At 32.7% G+C, this 20,245-nt stretch overlaps 1 protein-coding gene across 1 annotated transcript in view; it reads left to right on the top strand.

Annotated features, from left to right (window-relative positions):
- LOC136027961 (uncharacterized) overlaps positions 1-20,245 on the top strand; it is a gene marked incomplete at its 3' end in the record, with an annotated part of 94,349 nt that overhangs the window by 63,220 nt on the left and 10,884 nt on the right. The window contains 2 exon segments of the mRNA XM_065705434.1: positions 2,700-2,858; positions 18,127-18,280. Of these exon segments, the coding sequence (XP_065561506.1) occupies positions 2,700-2,858; positions 18,127-18,280 (313 nt within the window).

The following is a 20,245-nucleotide window of genomic DNA, read 5'->3' on the forward strand; positions in this document are numbered from 1 at the left end:
TGTGTCTGAAAACGGTATCACAGTGCCACCATGCTCTGGATGTTGAATTTTTTCAAGCACTGAATCTATAAAACCAGGGGGAAATAGAAAGAAAAAAATTTAATATAGAATACAATAACTTGAAACTCTCAAAGGGCCGGCCTATAAGCCATAGTAATATTAAAAATATGAAACAAATGTTAAAATAATATAAAAGAATTACTTAGATCCCTCTAAAGCTATGACGTTAGTCAAGATTGCCTCCATATGTGTGTGAAAAAGGTTTTACAGTACCACTGTGTTCTCGATGTTGAATTGTTTCAAGCACTGAATCTATAAAACCAGGGGAAAATAATGAAAAATATGAAATAAAATTAAAATATAAAAAATAAAATCTTATAACTACCTGAACCTATAAGACACGGGGAAAATAATGAAAATATAAAAAAAAATTAAAGTATCAAAAATAATATATTAAAACTCTCAAAAGGTCGGTCCATCAGCCAGATAAAATATTAAGAATATGAAACAAATGTTAAAATTCTGTAAAAGAATTGCTTAGAACCTTCTAAGGCTACTATGACCTTGGTCAATATTGCCACTATATGTGTGTGAAAACGATATCAGCCTGCCACTTTGCTTTCGATGTTGAATTTTTTCATGCCCTGCATCTATAAGACACGGGGAAAATAATGACAATATTAAAATAATTGAAGTATTAAAAGTAATATATTAAAACTCTTAAAAGGTCGGCCTATAAGCCTGAGAAAATATTAAAAATATAAAACAAATATTAAAACAATATAAAAGAATTACTTAGATCCCTCTAAAGCTACGACCTTAGTCAATATTGCCTCCATATTTGTGTGAAAACTGTTTCACAGTGCCGCTATGCTCTAGATGTTGAATTTTTTCATGCACTGAATCTCTAAAACCAGAGGAAAATAATGAAAAATATGAAATAAAATTGAAATATTGAAAACAATATCTTAAAACCCTCAAAAGGTAGGCCCATAAGCCATAGAAAATATTAAAAATATAAAACTAATGTTAAAATCTGTAAAAGAAATGCATTTGACAATTGAAAGCTAGCATAAGCCTAGTTAAGGTTGCCACTAGATGTGTTTGAAAACGGTATCACACTGCCACTATGCTCTCGATGTTGAATTTTCTTATGCACTGAATCTATAAAACAAGGGGAAAATAATGAAAAATATGAAAAAAATTAAAATATTGAAAATAATCTCTTAAAATTCTCATAAGGTCGGCCCATAAGCCATAGAAAATATTCAAAATATGAAACAAATGTTAAAATGCTGTAAAAGAATTGCTTAGAACCCTCTAAAGCTAGTATTACCTCAGTCAAGATTGCCACCAGAATTTTGTGAAAATGGTATCACAGTGCCACTATGTTCTTGCTGTTGAATTTTTCAAGAACTGAATCAATAAAACGAGGGGAAAATATTCCAAAAAGTCATGAGAATCATTTCTTAGATTTAAATATTAATATTTGTGATAATAATGAATTAAGTTTTGAAATGTATAATAAAACGGATGATTCTGATTTTGAAGTGATTAGTTTCCCATTCCCTGAAAGTAATATACACTCAAATATCACATATTCGACGTTTTTTTCACAGTTACTTCGTTATGCAAGGATTTGTAGTAATTATATTGATTTTAAAAACACATATAAAATCTTAAGCAAAAAATTGATATAAAGAGGTTTTTCTGCAAATAAATTAACTTGGTAAGTTAAAAAAAATTTAGCTTTACTTATAACGAACTTTTAAATAAATATCAAAAGAATTGTCTGGAAATACTTAAGGAAATTTTCAACTAATTTCGGAGGTTTGACAAATGATGATGCAGCGCCATTTATTTTGAATTGTGTTTCTAATAGAGTGGATTGTTTTAAGAAATAGCCACATGGTAAAGATGAATTCTATAATTATTTAGTTCATTCAGGTTTTTTGCAATGTGTTAATATTTGTGATTTGGTAAAATTTATCATATTTAGTTTACTTATTGTTGCTAAAAAGAGGTATATATTAACAGGATAAGCTTATTTTGGTGTTACTTGGTTGTTTTACATTTGCTGTTTTTTTTTCATAGGCATGTATTTTGGGGGTGATACCTGATCCGGGGATTCCATGGATATTCTGTGGTAGCCACAACACTTGACTGGGTAGAGAATTTAATGTGGCGAAACCCTATAGGCAAGTGTATTCTCTTGATGAGCCCTTGTGTTGGGTTGTTGCCTCTGAATTATTTGTCTTTATTGTTTCTATTGTTTGGTAAATGACGACTTATACTTATTGACAACATGACTGCCTGTCCATGGATTATACTTTATGGTTGATTGTGTATGGCTATGCTGTTTGACCTATGTGATTGTATGGATGAGTAGTGTTAATACCCCATTCAATTGCTGATCTATATTAATCACTAATTTAGGAAAACAGTCTTCCTTTTCTCTTCTGTCTCTTTTTTTGTGTTTGTGCTGTTGCATTGGTGATTTCTCTTTTCATAATATATATATATATATATATATATATATATATATATATATATATATATATATATATATATTATATATATATATATATATATATATATATATATATGTATATATATATATATATATATATATATATATATATATATATATATATATATATAATATAATGAACTTGATAATACTATTTTAATAATGACAGGTAATACAGATGAAAGACCTCTGTCGTCAGGAAGTAGCTTAACAACGAAAGCTATTGGAAAAACTCGATCAACAGCAGAAGCTGTTTCTATCGATGTCTTGTGTGCCTGCGAAAAACAAGCTACGTTATTAAGTGTCATAAAAGATGGTCCTAATAAAGGTAGAATAACCCTTTCTTTTTATTTTAGTTTCTTTTCTCTATTTCTTTGCTTTTGTATGAAAAAGCCAAAGTTTACAAAAATATATAAACGAACTTAGATAAACTGGTTATTCAGCTGTTCAAGGGTGAATTTAAGTCCTTATTATATCTTGTCTTTTCTAAGTTTAACAGATTATATACAACACGAATACACCGTTTAGCCTCTCTTCGCTAAAACTATCCAGGATCTCCTGTGTTTTTCAAACAGTTTGTGGTAACGAACTGTAGTAAGGAGCGACCTGGCTCAATAGTAAACAAAACTCTAAAAATTAGAATTTTGATACCAATTGTTGCATCAAAAGGATCGCATTTAAATGCTGTTTTCAAATATGAACATTCCATCAAAATTAAATTTACTCATCAAAAGTTACGAGCCTGAGAAAATCTGCCTCATTTTCTAAAATAGGGAGAAACACCCACTAAAGGTCATACTATTTTAACGACAATCATACCATCAGATTCAGTGTATTAGAGAACCTCACTTTAGAAGTTTCAAGCTCCTATCTATAAAAATGGGGAATTTCGCATTTTTTGCCAGAATACAGATCACGGATGTGTGTTTATTTGTTTTATTTTTTTGCGTGTGTTTTTTTTTCCAGGGGTGATCATATCGATCTTGTGAGAGGGCTCATTCTAACGAAATTGAAAATTTCTAGTGTCCTCTATAAGTGACCAAAAAAATTGGAGGGCACCTAGGCCCCCTCCCACACCAACTATTTTTCTAAAGTCACCAGATCAAAATTTTAAGATAACCATTTTCTTTACTGTAGTCGAAAAACCTTATAACTATGTCTATTTGGGTGACTTACTCCCCCACAGTCCCCGTGGGAGGGGCTACAAGTTACAAACTTTGACCAGTGCTTACATATAGTAATGGTTATTTGGAAGTGTACACACGTTTTCAGGAGGATTTTTAGGTTGGGGGGGGTTGAAAAGAGGAAGATATGTTATGGAAAATTTCCTTGGAGGAATTTGCCGTGGGGATGAAAATTTTCATGAAGGGAGTGCAGGATTTTCTAGCATTATTTAAAAAAAACAATGAAAAAATAAATATAAAAAAGTTTTTTCAACTGAAAGTAAGGAGATACATTAAAACTTAAAACGAACAGAACTTATTACGCATATGATGGACTCACCTCCTCCTGATACCCCGCTCTTTACACTAAAGTATTTTAGTAATTTCAACTATTTATTCTACGGCTTTTGTTATTCAGGGGTTATTCTTAAGAAATTGGGACAACATTTAAGGTTTAGTGTAAAGAGCGAGGTACTGACGAGGGGGTGAACCCCCTCATATACGTAATAAAAACATGAGAATACAAAAGTTCGTTACGTAAGCTAATTTGTAAGTTATGTCTATCGTTTACTAATAAAAATATTTGTAAGAAATTAAAAGTTCTAGTTGACTTTTTAAGTAACCAAGAAATCGGAGCGCAACTAGGCCTCCTCTCCTGCTCTTTTTTTTTCAAAATCATTCGATAAAAAACTCTGAAAAAGCCATTTAGCCAAAAAAAGAAATTATTAAAATTTTGTTTTAATTATTCATCTGCGGAGAGCCAAAATCAAAACATTGTCAAATCAAAATCAAATCAAATCAAAATCAAATCAAACAATCAAAACCAAAACCAAAAGCAAAAATGCATTGATTCAAAAACGTTCAGAAACTAAATATAAAAAAAAACAAGTTTTTTCAACTGAAAGTAAGAAGTGACAGTGAAACTTAAAACGAACAGAAATTACTTCGTATATGAAAGGGGCTGCCTCCTCATCAACACCCCGCTCTTTACGCTAAAACTTTTTACTGTTTTAAAAAGTGAAGTGGAAAGAGTTAAACTTTAGCGTAACTGGTTAAATAAAAAAAAAAGTTGTTTTTTTAATGAAAGGGGCTTTTCCTGCTCAACACCTCGCTCTTTACGCTAAAGTTTGACCCTTTCTCTTAATACTACATTTTTAAACAGTAAGAAACTTTAGCGTAAAGAGCGGGGCGTTGAGGAGGAAAAGCCCCTTTCATATACGGAGTAATTTCTGTTCTTTTTAAGTTTCAATGTCGCTTCTTACTTTCCGTTAAAAAGAACTTGTTTTTTTTTAATTTCTGGACTTTTTTGAATTAATACATGTTTTGATCTTGGCTCTCTGCACATAAATAATTAAAAGGAAATTTGCATATTAACTTATTGCAATTAAACAAAAAAAAATTGAGAAAAAATAAGCGAGGGAGGAGGCCTAGTTCCCCTCCAAGTTTTGATTACTTAAAAAAGCAACTAGAACTTTTAATTTTTTACAAGCGTTTCCATTGGTAAAAAATATAGGCAACTTACAAATTAGCTTACGTAATGAACTTTTGTATTCTCATGTTTTTTATTACGTATATTAGGGGGTTCAACCCTCGTCGATACCTCGCTCTTTACACTAAAGCTTTGATTTTGTCCCAATTCCTTAAGAATGACCTCTGAATCACAAAGCCCGTAGAATAAATAGTTGAAATTACTAAAAATACTTTAGCGTAAAGAGTGAGGTATAACGACGAGGCAAACCCCTCATATGCGTAATAATTTTTGTTCGTTTTAAGTTTAAATGCTGCCCCTTACTTTCAGTAGAAAAAACTTTTGATATTTAATTTTTCATCCTTTTTTCAAATGAAGCTAGAAAATTCTTCGCCCCCTTCATTGAAATTCTCTCCCCCCATGAGAAGTCTCTCTATGGAAATATCCTCCCACGAAACCCTCCCTCTCGAATATCCCCCCTAAACCAAAACATCCCCCTGAAAACGTCTGTACACTTCCCAATAACCATTATTATATGTAAACACAGGTCAAATTTTTTAACTTAAAGCCCCTCCCACGGGGACTGCGGGGGAGTCAGTCGTCCCTGAAGACACAGTTATTAGGTTTTTTGACTATGGTGAATAAAATGGCTATCCCAGAATTTTGATCTGGTTATTTTGGGGAAAAAATGAGCGTGGGAGGGGGCCTAGGTGCCCTCCAATTTTTTTCGTCACTTAAAAAAGGCACTAGAACTTTTAATCTCCGTTAGAATGAGCCCTCTCGCAAGATTCTAGGACCACTCAGTCGATACGATCACCCCTGGGGAAAAAAAAACAAATAAATACGCATCCGTGATATGTCGTCTGGCAAAAAATGCAAAATTCCAAATTTTTGTAGATAGGAGCTTGAAACTTCTACAAGAAGGTCCTGTCATACGCTGAATCTGATGGTGTGATTTTCGTTAAGATTGTTTGACTTTCAGGGGGTGTTTTCCCCAAAAATTTTTCTAAAATGAAGCAAATTTTCTCAGGCTCGTAACTTTTGACGGGTATAACTGATCTTGGTGAAATTTGTATATGTACATTCAGCATTAAAATTCAATTCTTTTGATGTAACTATTGGTATCAAAATTCCATTTTCTAGGGTTTCGGTTACTATTGAGCCGGGTCGCTCCTTACTACAGCTCGTTAGCACGAACGGTTTGATACGTCTTCATGCAAAAATACTCTGTGACATATAATTCCTTTGGACTAAATTGGAGGACCCTGTGAATCCATACAACCTTAAAAACCATTTGTGTTTATCCATTTCAACACCACATGGTGTACGAAAATATTCTTTTTCAGCAAGAGGTTGCCAGTTTTGTTATGAAGGTGCTCAATGCGTTATTCCCTCCGCCAGGGATCTGTTGTAAGAACTCAGAAACTTCTTAGACACATGTTATTAACGCAAGGAAAAAAATCCTTTACAAAATTGTAAAGCATCACTGGTATTTCCCAATTAATTTTTAAAATACATATACGGACCGGACCCTATTCTTCTCAATATTGACAATGTGTGGGAAATAGGAGGCGGATAGACCATAAGGTCATATTTAATTACAATACGGTAGCGCATAGTGAGATATTGCCGCAATGAATAGTAAATTCGTATCAATGAAAACTGCATCCGACTTTTCCTCCCTCTTCACTCCTTTTGAATTAGTTTCCACGATACTATGCCACGACAAATATTCTCACCTCTCATTGACATCTAAATGAACAAGTGCTGGTCAATATTAGTGATGATTTTGATTTTTCTTTTCAGGCTAATATTTGGGATGAAGTCCATCGCCATATGAAAATTGAGTAGAAAAATTGTATCCAAGATCAGGACCAATTTTTTTGTAAATTTTATCCACACAATGACAAACAGAGTGAGCACAAGACTTGAGGAAATAACTTACTTTAGTCAGTTTTATTCTTACACCCTCCCTCTGCCCACGCCATTTTGGTAAAATTATTTTGGCGAGGAAATCACATAGGACCGTGCACAATGTCATAACATGATTCGATTGGGGGAATATTTTTCTCAGTGAATTTTAAAATTGAGTTAAAATGTTCATAAGACACCCTTAACTCCTATCAAATCATACATATCCTTTTGAAATTGTTGCTTAAAAACGGGGAAAACATTGCTGTCTTCATTGGTTCGAGCAATTTGCTAATACATCTGGGTAAAAACTGAAGGAATCAAAAACCACATATTTGAAACATTAGAATCCCGTATGACTTCTTAAGCTTTGAACTTCTTCGGTGGCCGACAAATCTTTGCGACAATCTCTACGTCGACTAACTCACTCCACCCTCGTAATTTTTACTTTTAATTTAGTAAAATTCAGATTTAGACATTTATTGAATAAAATCGCGGTCCCAGTTGTTACTCATTAAATTTGTCTAAAGTGGATACTAATTTACTTACCCAATTAAGAATTACCCTCAAAATCTTATAAGCCAGGGTAGAATATTTGGTTCCTGGTTAAGAAAAAAAAATAAGAATATTTCCTGACTTACCGTTTTGCAAACAAACTTTTGATTGACCGAAGCTTTAATATCATCCCATTCACCCTATTTCTGACTCTAACTCTCATTAATTGCTCGAATCTCATTGACGTATAAAACGTCAACGGGGTCTGTTAGAATAATACCTCCCTCCCGTCAAACAAAATCACATTAGAAATTGTTCTTCTTAGTTCTTCTTCTTGTTCTTTCTTTGAACAAGTGAACAAAACTTACTATGAAAATTTATTTAAAAAATCGGATTCACCTCGGACTAAATGGAAATTAATCAAAGAAAAAATTGGAAATAATACTAAGACATCACATCCTGAAGTGATCATAAATGAAAGTGGTGTTGAATTGAAGGGTGTTGAATTATTTTTGGAATTACTTTTCCCATTTTAGTGCTACTGCTAATCTGAAATCCTCTGAATCTTTAATTTGTTCATATAAAGATTATCTACCGTCATCCGAAAATTCTAGTATGTTCCTGGCCCCTGCTGCTTTCGGTGAATTCCAGAAAGTAATTACGAATTTAAAACGTGGGAATTCCCTAAGTTTAGATGGGCTCTCCATAAATAATCTGAAAGAACTTGCTTGTGTAATTCATGTTCCATTGCTTCATATTTTAAACGTATCTATATCATCAGGGATCTTTCAAGAAGTATGGAAATTCGCAAGAGTTATTCCAATTCATAAGAAAGGTGATAAGACAGATGTAGGTAACTACCGCCCAATAGCTATTCTTTCTCCAATATCTAAGGTTCCAGAAAAAATTATTATAGAAAGAATTGTATCCTATTTTAATAAAAGGAATTTATTTACTAAAAATCAGTTTGGATTCAGGTCAGGGCATTCCACTGAACAAACTATTTCTACGCTAATCCTAGATATTAATCATACACTAAATGATGATAATTATGTGTCTGCTCTTTTCTATGATATAAAAAAGGCATTTGATACGCTAAACCATGAAATCTTGATGGAAAAAATTAATAACACATGTATTAGAGTTAAAAGGCCTAGATCTAATAAAATCTTACCTGCATGATCAAAAACTTCAAGTAGAAATAAATGGACATCTATCAAACCGTATCATTATTGATTATGTTGGAGTCCCCCAGGGATCAGTATTGGGGCCATTACTATTTTGATCTATATAAATGACCTCCCAAGGTGTTTACCCTAAGATAATAGCTTAGCAGCAACTTTTGCAGATGATGCAGCTTTGACAGTAAAAGCGAAAACCCCATCTCTGTTGGTTGAGAAAATGGTGACAGCACTGAAATTTTTGAATAAATGGTTTACGTGTAACTGCCTAGCTCCGAACTTTTATAAACTATATTCGTGATTTTTGGGTGGTCACAACGGGCGACAAATAGAATCACTATAGATGAGTTAATTGTAAATCGAAGTAGGATAAAAAGAGTCCATTCATTTCGTTACCTTGGGGTTATTCTCGATGAGCTTTCCGTAAGCATTCTGATTATTTGAGATTGAAACTTACCCATCACATAGGTTGTCCTTACAGATTGAAACAGGTGTTTCCTTTCTCCATCCTTAAAATTGTATACCACTCTCTAATTGAATCATATCTTAATTATTGCCCAGTAGTTCATCTCATCACATTTATGGTCCATCTCCAACCTCTTCCGATAATTCAAAGTAAGACAATTAGAATTATGGGTGCTTTTGTTCATCGTCCTGCTAGACTTAAATAATCTGTCAGAAACCCAAATTTTATATATTTTTATCCATATACTTAATCTCAAACAATTGAAGGACGTGCATGCACCAATGTGGTATTATGATATCCAATCCTCAGCAAATTATTTCTATGATTTGGGTATAAATGGGACTCCCACTTCTCCTGCCCATTGCATCTTCTCCAAGAATAATCGCCTTCCGCCAAGTAAATTAGAAAGAGCTAGATTCTCAATCAGATACCAGATTCCTCATATTGCAAATAAACTGAACTTAGTAGAAATGTCCCGAAGTTTCACAAGTCGATTTTCTTTGAAAAAACATATTTCAAAAATAATTCTTTCCCTGAATGTTGGGATTGATTAATAATAGATTTTAGTATGTATTTTGCTGTGGTGCTCTTGCGCTGGGGTTGCCTCCTCTATGATCACCTACCTAGTATGTTTTTTTTCTCTCGTATATTTTTTTTGTCTTAGTTTTTTCTCTCTCCTTTAAAAATTATAAGTATGACGAGATGTTGTGTTTTTTTATGCATTTGAGCTGCCCCAGCCTTACCAGCTCTGCTCTCTGTTGGGGCATAATATTTTTTCTGTATATTTTTAATTTGAATTAATAAATATTGATTGATAGATTGATTGATAGAAGGATTGAAAACAACCCAATGTTTTAAATATGACTTGGGGCAGATTTTGACAGATTTATACTTATATTTTCAGAATACTAAAAATTTTGTTCGGCGATTGAGAAGTACGTGGGTTCAGTTGAATAAGGTTGCGTTATATTAGGGTTCGGTTACATCTCGGTTCATCTGCAGTGGGGCTCAGTTCAATTCAATTCAATCATATATATTTAAACAAAGCACATAACTAGTGTACATAATCTGCCTGGAAAGCACAAAAACTGCTTGGCTAGGGTAGAAACTTAACTAAAGAATAATCAAACAATCAACAAACAGATACAATGAATCAACTAGATTTATCAAAAAATAAAAAAAGGGGGTGACGGTGAGAAAGAAAAGAAAAAGAAAAGACCAAAATAAGGAGGACCGAACGAAATTAAAATCTAAATAGTATTTCTATAATGACCCTTCACTACTCGCTTGAAGGTAATACGGTTATTTGAGTTCTGGATTTCAAAGGGGCTTTAAATTCCAAATAGCTGGTGCAAAAGAATCTAATTAAAAAAGCTCTTTTTGTTGACGGTGTCTCGTGGGCAATTTCACATGAATTTTGCATTTCGTAAGTATACAAATCTTGATTTAAAGTGAATATATTTTCAAATGATGATGGAAGGAAGTTGTTAAAACATTTAAAACAAAAAGTTGCGATCTGAAAATCCATAGTCTTTGACACATCAAATATTTTAGTAAGTTTAAAATGGGCGTTATTGTTATCTGAATGCTTAAGAGGTGATATAATTTGAATGGCCTTATTTTGGATTATCTGGATTCTCGTATGACATAAGATGAAGTTACTTGCCAATATAGAGCATACATAAGACAAATATGGATGAAAATAGAATGATAAATCATTTTCATGATTTTCTTAGGGAAACGGAGTTTAAAATGGCGGATAACTCCAAGGGACCGAGGAAAGTATGTTTCAATTAATTTGGCATTTTCTTTCCACGAAATATTCTCCTCACTAATAAATCCAAGATGTCTACTGGTTTTTAATCTATTTATAATATTATTTTTTACTTATAAATTGAGGTCTGTTTGGACTGATCCGATTCTAGAAAATAAAATATAATTTGTTTTACCATAATTTAGTTTTAAATACTGTAAATCAGCCCACGATAAAAATTCAGTCAGAGCAGTTTCCATTTTTTCTTAATAAAGAAGAATGATTTTCACATGCAACAAAAAGGAGTGTGTCATCTGCAAATAATATGATATTAGCTTCAGATAAATAATATTTTACAAGGTCAATATAAATTAGAAAAAGCAGCGGTCCCATTATTGAACCTTGTGGCACTCCACAAGGTAAAATATGGCTCTCAGATGTTGCATTTGCATTTTGTACAACTTGAGCTCTATTAATAAAATACGAACAAAACAATTTTTAAGTCACATTATGTACACCAATTGATTCAAGAATTTGGAGTAATTTATCATGATCAACAGTGTCAAATGCCTTTTTAATGTCTAAGAGTAAAGCTGTGGGTTTTGGGCCTTTATCAAATGCATCATTCACCCAGTCAACCAGTGTCAGAATTGCAAGGTCCATAGGAAGTCCTTTGCAAAAGCCAAATTGGGTATCACAAAGAAGATTATTTGTTTTGATTCTTTAAAAATATGCTTTAATAAAAGGAAAATCAAAACTAGCAAGCTCATACTTTTTTATATCATGCTCAAAAACTTAGAACTGATTTTGTTGTTATTATAAGTAAAGATAATATCATTTAAAGACGTAAAAACAAAAACTGAAAAATTTTCAAGTTCAAATAAATGAAATAAAATATTAAGAGTCAAAAGTATATAAGATTTACTTCAAGGACTACCTCCGTAAAACACCCGAAAGAAATGTTTACGCTTTTCTTAGTTTTGATATTACTTATCCCCTTCCAATGGAGGTTCAAGCCAAAAAATTAACTTATGGATTGAATTCAAAAATTCAAAAATAGGTGTTAGAGAGGATTGTTTTTATATGATAGATTATCCATGTCTTAAAGTCTATAAAAATTCTTTAACTAAAAGTCTTGAAAATTCCTTTTGATAAAACAAAACTGTTGAAAAACCTATCCTCTCTGCCTCTTCTAAAAATAAGAAAAAACTAATCTAAGATATTAACAGGATCTATGGATCAGGATCCATCAGAATCCATATTTATGTTCCCTTCATTAGAAATGTTTGGTTACATTTCAGTCTCTATTCATTTAATGATGCCGGGGGAACCCGTTTTCTACCACTGATATCCGCACTAAAGGTGAAAACCTGTTATGCAATTGCACTTACGTAACATTAATCCCAGCTATGCTAGGTAAAACACAGAGTATATTGGACAGGAAGAATTTTGCATTGATCTGTGAACATAGCGTATTCACTATGGCCAGTGAAGCGTAGACGTCTACTGAATTCATTGCTTAGCTAACTCAGTTTAGGCAGTGAAACAAAGGACTAACTGAATTTACTACGTATAGGGATGGACTACTCTGTTTTTGTGAGGAGGTGCAGAAGTTCACGTAAATTCAGACAACTTTGGTATGCTACCTCCACGTAATATATTATGCCATATCTACTTATTAGCACCTTGTAAACAGACACCACCACAAGTAACTGACGTGAACTGTGGATATGATACACAATTTACCACTGTATACCCGGATCTTCTGATAATATGCTTAGGAAATTGGCAACAAAGATGAGCATTTAACCTTTTCAATCAAATTACTTACAATAGGAAATTACAACTATTGAACTCCGCTATAAAGTGCTTAGTCGAACCTATTAAAATAATTGTTCACTCATTGTGTGTCAGAGCTCTATGTGCTCCGATTCCTTCTTCTCTAGATGAAAAAAAAAATTCAAATGAAAGTATGGAGGAAGATGAAAATTTAAACAAACAGATATTATTAAATAGATGAATCACTTCTGAATCACAAAGACCATTTCATTGGAATGATGAGCTCAATTAAAAGTTCCCAAAATAAACCGCTTTGTAAAGAGCAGGATATTTAGAAGGAGCCACTCCCCTCATATTCACAAAAATTACTGTTAGTTTTATTGTTTTAATGCTGTTCCTTAGTTTATTTTCAAAAAACTTGTTTTTTTTCAGTTCTGATCTTTTCTAAATAATTCTTTTATTCTCTCTCCATGGAAAATTCTCTTTGCTCAAGAAAAATTTTTCAAAGGAAAGATCCTCTAACAAAAAGGTTTTTTACTTCCCATTAACAATAATATATGTAAACAACTGGTAAAGTTCATAGCCTGCAGCTCTTCCCCTGGAAATTGTTGGAGTCATGTGATCTTCAAAGACATAGCTATTTAGTTTTTAGACTATGCAGAAAATGGCCATTTAAAAAGTTTATGAGGTGACTTTGGGGAGAATGAGTGAAGGAAGGGGGTTACCTGCCCTCCAAAATTTTGACCTCTAAAAATGGGCAATATAACTTTTGATTTTCGATCAAAATGAGTCCTCTCCCTATTTCTTCGATCAATGATTTGATACAATCAATCTTAAGATAAAAATAGAAAATTATATCTGTGATCTTTTCTTATGGCCAAATATCTATTTTTTTTAATTTTTGTAGATAGGAGATTGAAATTTCCATAGTAGGATTTTGAATCTGATGATAGAATTTTCATTAAGATCCCTTGATGGTTTTTGGGTGTTTTCCCCCTTTTTCAATAATTGAGCAAATTTTTTTTCAGGCTCTCATGACTAACATAAAATTTGATGAATTTTATTTATTTTGAACGAGAATTGACATTTGATTCTTTGATATATCTATTGTTGTCAAGGCTCTGTTTCTTTGAGTTTTAGTTACTATTGACCTTCATGACTCCTTACTTGCAGTTTGTTATCACGAACTGTTTGATACACAATTTCTGGTGTATTGATATGTCATTTAAATTAAAATATTTTTTTAAGAATTAATTCAAAAAACCTGTTTCACACTACAAATTTTTAAAAGAAAGTAAAGATCTTCATTAAGCCAAATATGAGGAATTTGAAAAAATTGTGCTCTACTGAAGTGAAAAAAAAACAACAAATGACTGCGGATAGTCAGTTTAATAACATATACAGACACTTATTCCTCAAAATTTTTATATTTTTTATTTTTGTAAGTAAAACCAATAAGAACATTTCAACCATGTTTAATTTTCAGTTAAACTCAAATTATGTTCTCATCTTGAAATAGCATAAAGACTATCCTCCATAATCGTGTTAATTTTTGATTGTTTTGAGTTTGACTCAGCTATTTATTGGAGTTTTTCTTTAGTTTGAGTTGTATTTATATATTGATAATGATTTGTGGTAGTTTTACGCTTGAAGATGATTTACATATTTTTTGGCTTGATGGAGCTGTTTACTTTTTTTGAAAAACTTGTTTTGTGAAAACAAGTTCTAATTTATTTTTGTTCATTTTTTTATTGACATTGTCTTTTTCATGGAAAAAATAACATTTTATATGTGTTCGTTTTTTTTCTATAAGAAAAAACTTCCTATAAGAAAGAAACTAATATAGTTTGGGTTGCTATTTTTATATTGGAGAAACTTTTTCAATCCTTTTTAACAATTTTTAATCCTGACACAAACATTATTTTTTAATTTTAATTTATTTTACTTAAGTAGGGCTGATAATTCCCATGTCTTCCCATGACCAGAATGTAAATTGCACTTTACTGAAAGAAAAAAAAGCAAATGACTGTGGACTATCGATTTAATTGATACATGCTGGTATTTATTCCTTAAAGTTTTGATAATGTTTTATTTATGAAAGTAAATAAAAGTGAAAACATCTAAAATATGTTTTATTTTCAGTAAAGCGCGAACTATGTTCTCATAATTAACTCATGTTGATTTTTGATTATTTTGAGTTTGACACGGCTATTTATTGTAATTTTTTTTCTTTTTCAATTTTATATTTTTATTTATGCTGATTTACGCTTTAAAATTATTTGACTTTATATCTGCTCTTTTTTGGCTTAATGGCTCTCAAAACTCTTCTTTTAAAAACTTATTTTGGGAAAAGTTTTTTAAATAAATTAATATTCATTTCCTAACTTAAAGGCGTTAACCGAAGGACTCTATGAAATTTAACATCCCAAAGTTATAATTTCCGGACCTTTCAATAATGCTGAACAAAATAATTCTAATAAAATTTTGATTGGATACTTTTTGGGGAATGATAGGATTATGGAGGAGGGGAGGGTTGTCCTCCTTTCACTTTTGACTCTTAAAATGGAAACTACATTTTCCAACATCCAATTGAATGAACCCCATCCGATCCAAGTTAATAGGACCATCCATTCCATAAGAAATTTATGTGCCCGGTGCAGAATTTAAAAATTTTGCTCGTGGGATCTGGAGGATTGTGTCGACCTTGAAGCCATTGTTACAAGCTCTTTAGACTATTGTAAATGAAATTTCCACCTCACATTTTCGATTGGATGTGTATGGGGAGAATAGATTTTCAGGAAAGGGTACTTGCCTTCCATATATTTTGAATCTCTTAAGAAAAAGAAAAATATGGTTTTCCGAGCAAATGAGCTTCCTCTGTAGTTCAAGCAACCAAATATTTCATAAAAAGCTTACCTCGGAGCATAGCTTAGAATCTTGGCCTACATACTTTGAGGGTTTTTTCCATCCGAAAGGTCTTGCTATGCGATCTCTGGACTGCTTTTGAACAAATAGCTATCTAAAAAATTCTATTAGATGTATTTCAGTAAAATAGACCGTAAAGAGGGGGGACGGCTAGTTGCCCTCTTATCGTTTTGACTCTTAAAAGGGTACTAGAATTCCTGATTTCCATTCCAATAACCCTTCTCAAAAATTTATATCATCGCTCTTTCTGTTCAAACGATATATGCCTCAGGGTACAATTTACAGCAATTGTCCCAAGGGCTATTGGGGGGGGGGGTTGTTGTTGTCATCATAAAATACACAGTAACCGGACCTTTCAACTACTCTGAACAAAATGACAATCTAAAAATTTGAACTGAATGTTTTTGAGGGAATGATTAATGTGTCGGGGCTGTCCTCCGACCACTCTGGCTTTTAAAAAGGGTAGGGTACTAGACTTTCTGATTACCAGTCCAAAAAGCCTCTTCTGAAGCCATACAACTATTATTTCTATTAAAAACTTCTAAGTCCCCAGGGCATAGCTTACAAACCTCGCCCTGTGGGCTGCAGGGGGGGGGTCATTCTCAATGATATAATTTCTGGACCTTTTAACTACGTTGAAGTAAGTGATTATTTCAAAATTTTCATTGGATGTGTTTAGGGTAATTATTGTCGTGGGGGGGGGGGGGCTTTCTGCCTTCTGATGACATTTATATATATTTTTTTTTTACTATTCGTAACAAAATGTTTATATCATGATTTCAATTGGATGCGTTTCAGGAAAAGTTAATGTCAAGGGAGGGGGGGAGGGCTCACTACTCTCCCTCTAGAACTAGCTCAAGATTTTCTTTACTTTGGGAGATTTCATAGCTGAAGTTTCAAATTTTTTCATCATAGGAAAAATTCTGAACAGAAGCTGAACTTTAAAATGTATTACAATATAAATCAAAAGTTATTTTCCTATACATGTTGACACTTCAATTAATGGTCAATTAATCATAATAAGGCTCTCCAGATGATCAGGGCTCTGCTCAGATTCATTGTGTTATTCTATCGACAATCTGCTTAGCAAGCAGGTCAGTGCATTAAGGCCTCATCAGAATGATGCAAAAAAAAATCCCCAAAAAAATATCTCGAGACATTACAACAAGACCAGATGGTGACTTTCACTCTCTGTGAAATGTTTTATAGCAGTCATGTAAAACAGACGACACTGAAAGGCACCCTGCATAGAAATTCTTGGAAACAAACCATGAAACTTTCCAAAAGAAAGAGATGCCAGAATGATGCCGGGAAATTCCCCGGAATCGACGATCTTAGAGGCAAAGCAACTGCTTTTTTCAATAACCACCTGTTATAGATAAACCATTATCTATCCAGGTGGTTCAGATGTTATGTTACCATTATTTCGTATCATCAAAAACTGTCTAGTATACTTGTCAAGTGACTGTGATTAGTCAGAACGATGCCAAGGAATTTCCGGAGGCCAGAATCTCAAGGTATAACATCAAAACCTGATAGTAATTTTGGCAGTACAGATGGGAAAATTTAGAACAGAAGTAAACTCTTTTTTTCTCTTTTTTGAAAAAGTTTAGAACTGAAGTTGAAACTTTTTCTCTTTTAAGGAAAAATTCAGTTCAGAACTTTCGCTTTTTTCACTGTTTGGGAAGAACAGAAAATCAAGAACCAAATTTCTGTTCTTTAGAAATAGTTCAGAGAAGATGTTGAAATTTAGTTTTCTCTTCTTTGAGGTGATTCGGAACTAAAGTATAACTTTTTCCCTTCTTTGAGAAAATTCAGAACTTGAGTGTAGCTTTTTCAATTCGATGGAAAACCTCAGAACTGTAAGTTGATTTTTCTTTTAAGTTGAAATTCAGGAACCAAGTTGAGCTTTCTTCTCTTCTTAATTTTTTGCTTTTGGTTTCGATATTGTTTAAGGTAGAAAATATTTAATTAAACTCATTTAAAATAAATTTATTAAATTAAAATTGAATTGATGTAGCTAGGATACGTTCTACAAATGAAGGATGACAGATGAAGTTTACAGAGGTAGAGCTGTGAATGGACTTAGATGGAAGAGGAGCATGGTTGTGCGTTGAGCCTCATGTGGTTTAGTGCTGCAATTAGTTATAATAATTCATTGTGGTTAAAATGGAAAAGTTGTTTAAAAAAATTGTTGAAGAAGATATTTTATTTTTCATTGCTATTCCAAACGGGAAAATTTGTATATTTTTTATTTGGAGCATCTGGGTATGGCAATGAAATTCGACTACGTTAAACATATTATTTTCCAAAATTTGCTAACATTCTTTTTAGTTCGAAAGCTCCTGAACCAAAGCTTTTTTTTCTATTTCTCATCTTTCCAGGAACAACAATCCGGAATTTACATTGTTTTAGGTTTGATAGTATTTGTTTTATTTACTTTTTTCTATTTCAGGCAGGCAATTTTATAGATGTAGTGAGTGTGGCTTTTTCTTATGGTCAGACGAGGTAAAGAATGTGGAAGATTCAAGTCATTCAGGAAGACCACCACAAGCTCAAAATCAAACAACTGGAGTCACTAATTGCCACTGTGCCATTCAGGCCAAAATGTAAAAAAAAAATTAATTATGTAACCTTTTTGTATATCTATTTGTAGAGAATCTATGTATTGAATCGATCGAAAACACCCCCTAAAAGTCATAGAATCGCACCATCGCATTTGACGTATTAGAGAACCCTATAGCAAACAAAATTCTAAGCTCCTATCTACAAAAATGTGGAATTTTGTATTTTTTGCCGGAAGACAAATCACGGGTGCGTGTTAATTTGTTCGTTTTTTTTGTTTGTTTTTTTCTTTCTTTTTTTCTCAGGGGTCATCGTATCGACCAAGTGGTCCTATAATGTTGCAAGAGGGCTCATTCTAACGGAAATGAAAAAGTTCTAGTGCCCTTTTTAAGTGACCAAAAAATTGGAGGGCACCTAGGCCCCCTCCTACACTCATTTTTTCCCAAATTCAACGGATCAAAATTTTAAGATAGCCATTTTGTTCCGCATAGTCAAAAACCTTAATAACTATGTCTTTGGGAATGACTTTATCCCCAAAATCCCCAAGAGAGGGGCTAAAAGTTACAAACTTTGGCGAGTGTTTACATACAGTAATAGTTATTGGGAAGTGTACAGACGTTTTCAGTGGGATTTTTTTTGGTTTGGGGGACGGGGTTGAGGGGAGGGGGCCATGTGAGAGCATCTTTCCTTGGAGGAATATGTCATCGGGGAAGGAAAATTCAATGAAAAGGGCGCAGGATTTTCTAGCATTACTTTAAAAAAACAATGAAAAAAATAAACATGAAAACGTTTTTTCTATTGAAAGTAAGGAGTAGCACTGAAACTTCAAACGAACAGAGATTATTACGCATATGAGGGGCTCTACAAATACACTAAAGTTTGACTCTTTGCCACAATTTTACTTTTTAAAATAATTAAAAACTTTAGCGTAAAGAGCGAGGGATTGCGGAGGGAACTACCCATTTCACATACAGAGTAATTTCTGTTCGTTTTAAGATTGAATGTCGCTCCTTACTTTCAGTTAAAAAATTTTTTTTTTCATTTTATCACTTTAAAAGAGCAACGTTTCGCTTTAGTTTTCAAGTTGGTTAATTGGGAAACTTTATATTTTGATTTCAAGAGCGGTTGTTCTTTGTCGTAGCTCGTACATTTAATTATGAAGTTTCTTCTAACATCCTACTTAAGGAACGCGTTTGTATAATCGATCGTAATTGTATTTTTTTTTTTTTTTCATTAACTTATCAACTTAAGAAAATAACCTCCTTGTGTTGCATTTCAGTTTCATGATAGGTCATCAATATGTCAACTGTAACGAACAATGTTAAATATGTAATAATCTATAAATAGATAATTTGATTTTGGGTCTCCTCACATGAAAAATTAAAACGAAATTTGCATGTTAATTTATTTTTATGGCTAAATGGCTTTCTCATAGTTTTGATCGGACGATTTGAGAAAAAAGGAGTGGGGAAGTAGGCCTAGTTACCCTCCAACTTTTGGGTTATTTATAAAGGCAACTAGAAGTTTTAATTTCTCACGAATTTTTTTTATTAGTAAAAATAAATGTAACTTAAGAATTAACTTACGTAATGAACTTCTACATTCGTATGTTTTTATACGTATATGAGGAGGGTCACGCCCTCGTCAATACCTCGCTCTTTACACTAAAGCTTAAATTGTGTTCCAATTTCTTAAAAACGACTCCTGAATCACAGAGGCCGTAGAATAAATATTTAAAATTAATAAAATCACTTTACTGTAAAGAGAAAGGTATTAGGAGGAGGTGAACCCCTCATATGGGTTATAATTTCTGTTTGTTTTAAGTTTTAGTGCTGCTCCTTACTTTCAGTTGAAAAAACTTTTTCATATTTATTTTTTTAATGCTCTTTTTAAAAATTCCTCCAAGGAAAGATGTCCTGAAATAACCCCCTCCTTTCAATCCTTATATCCCCCCAACCAAAAAATTCCCCTAAAAGCGTCTGTACACTACCCAATAACCATTATTATAT

This window comes from Artemia franciscana, chromosome 6, assembly GCF_032884065.1.
Source record: "Artemia franciscana chromosome 6, ASM3288406v1, whole genome shotgun sequence".
NCBI lineage: Eukaryota > Metazoa > Arthropoda > Branchiopoda > Anostraca > Artemiidae > Artemia > Artemia franciscana.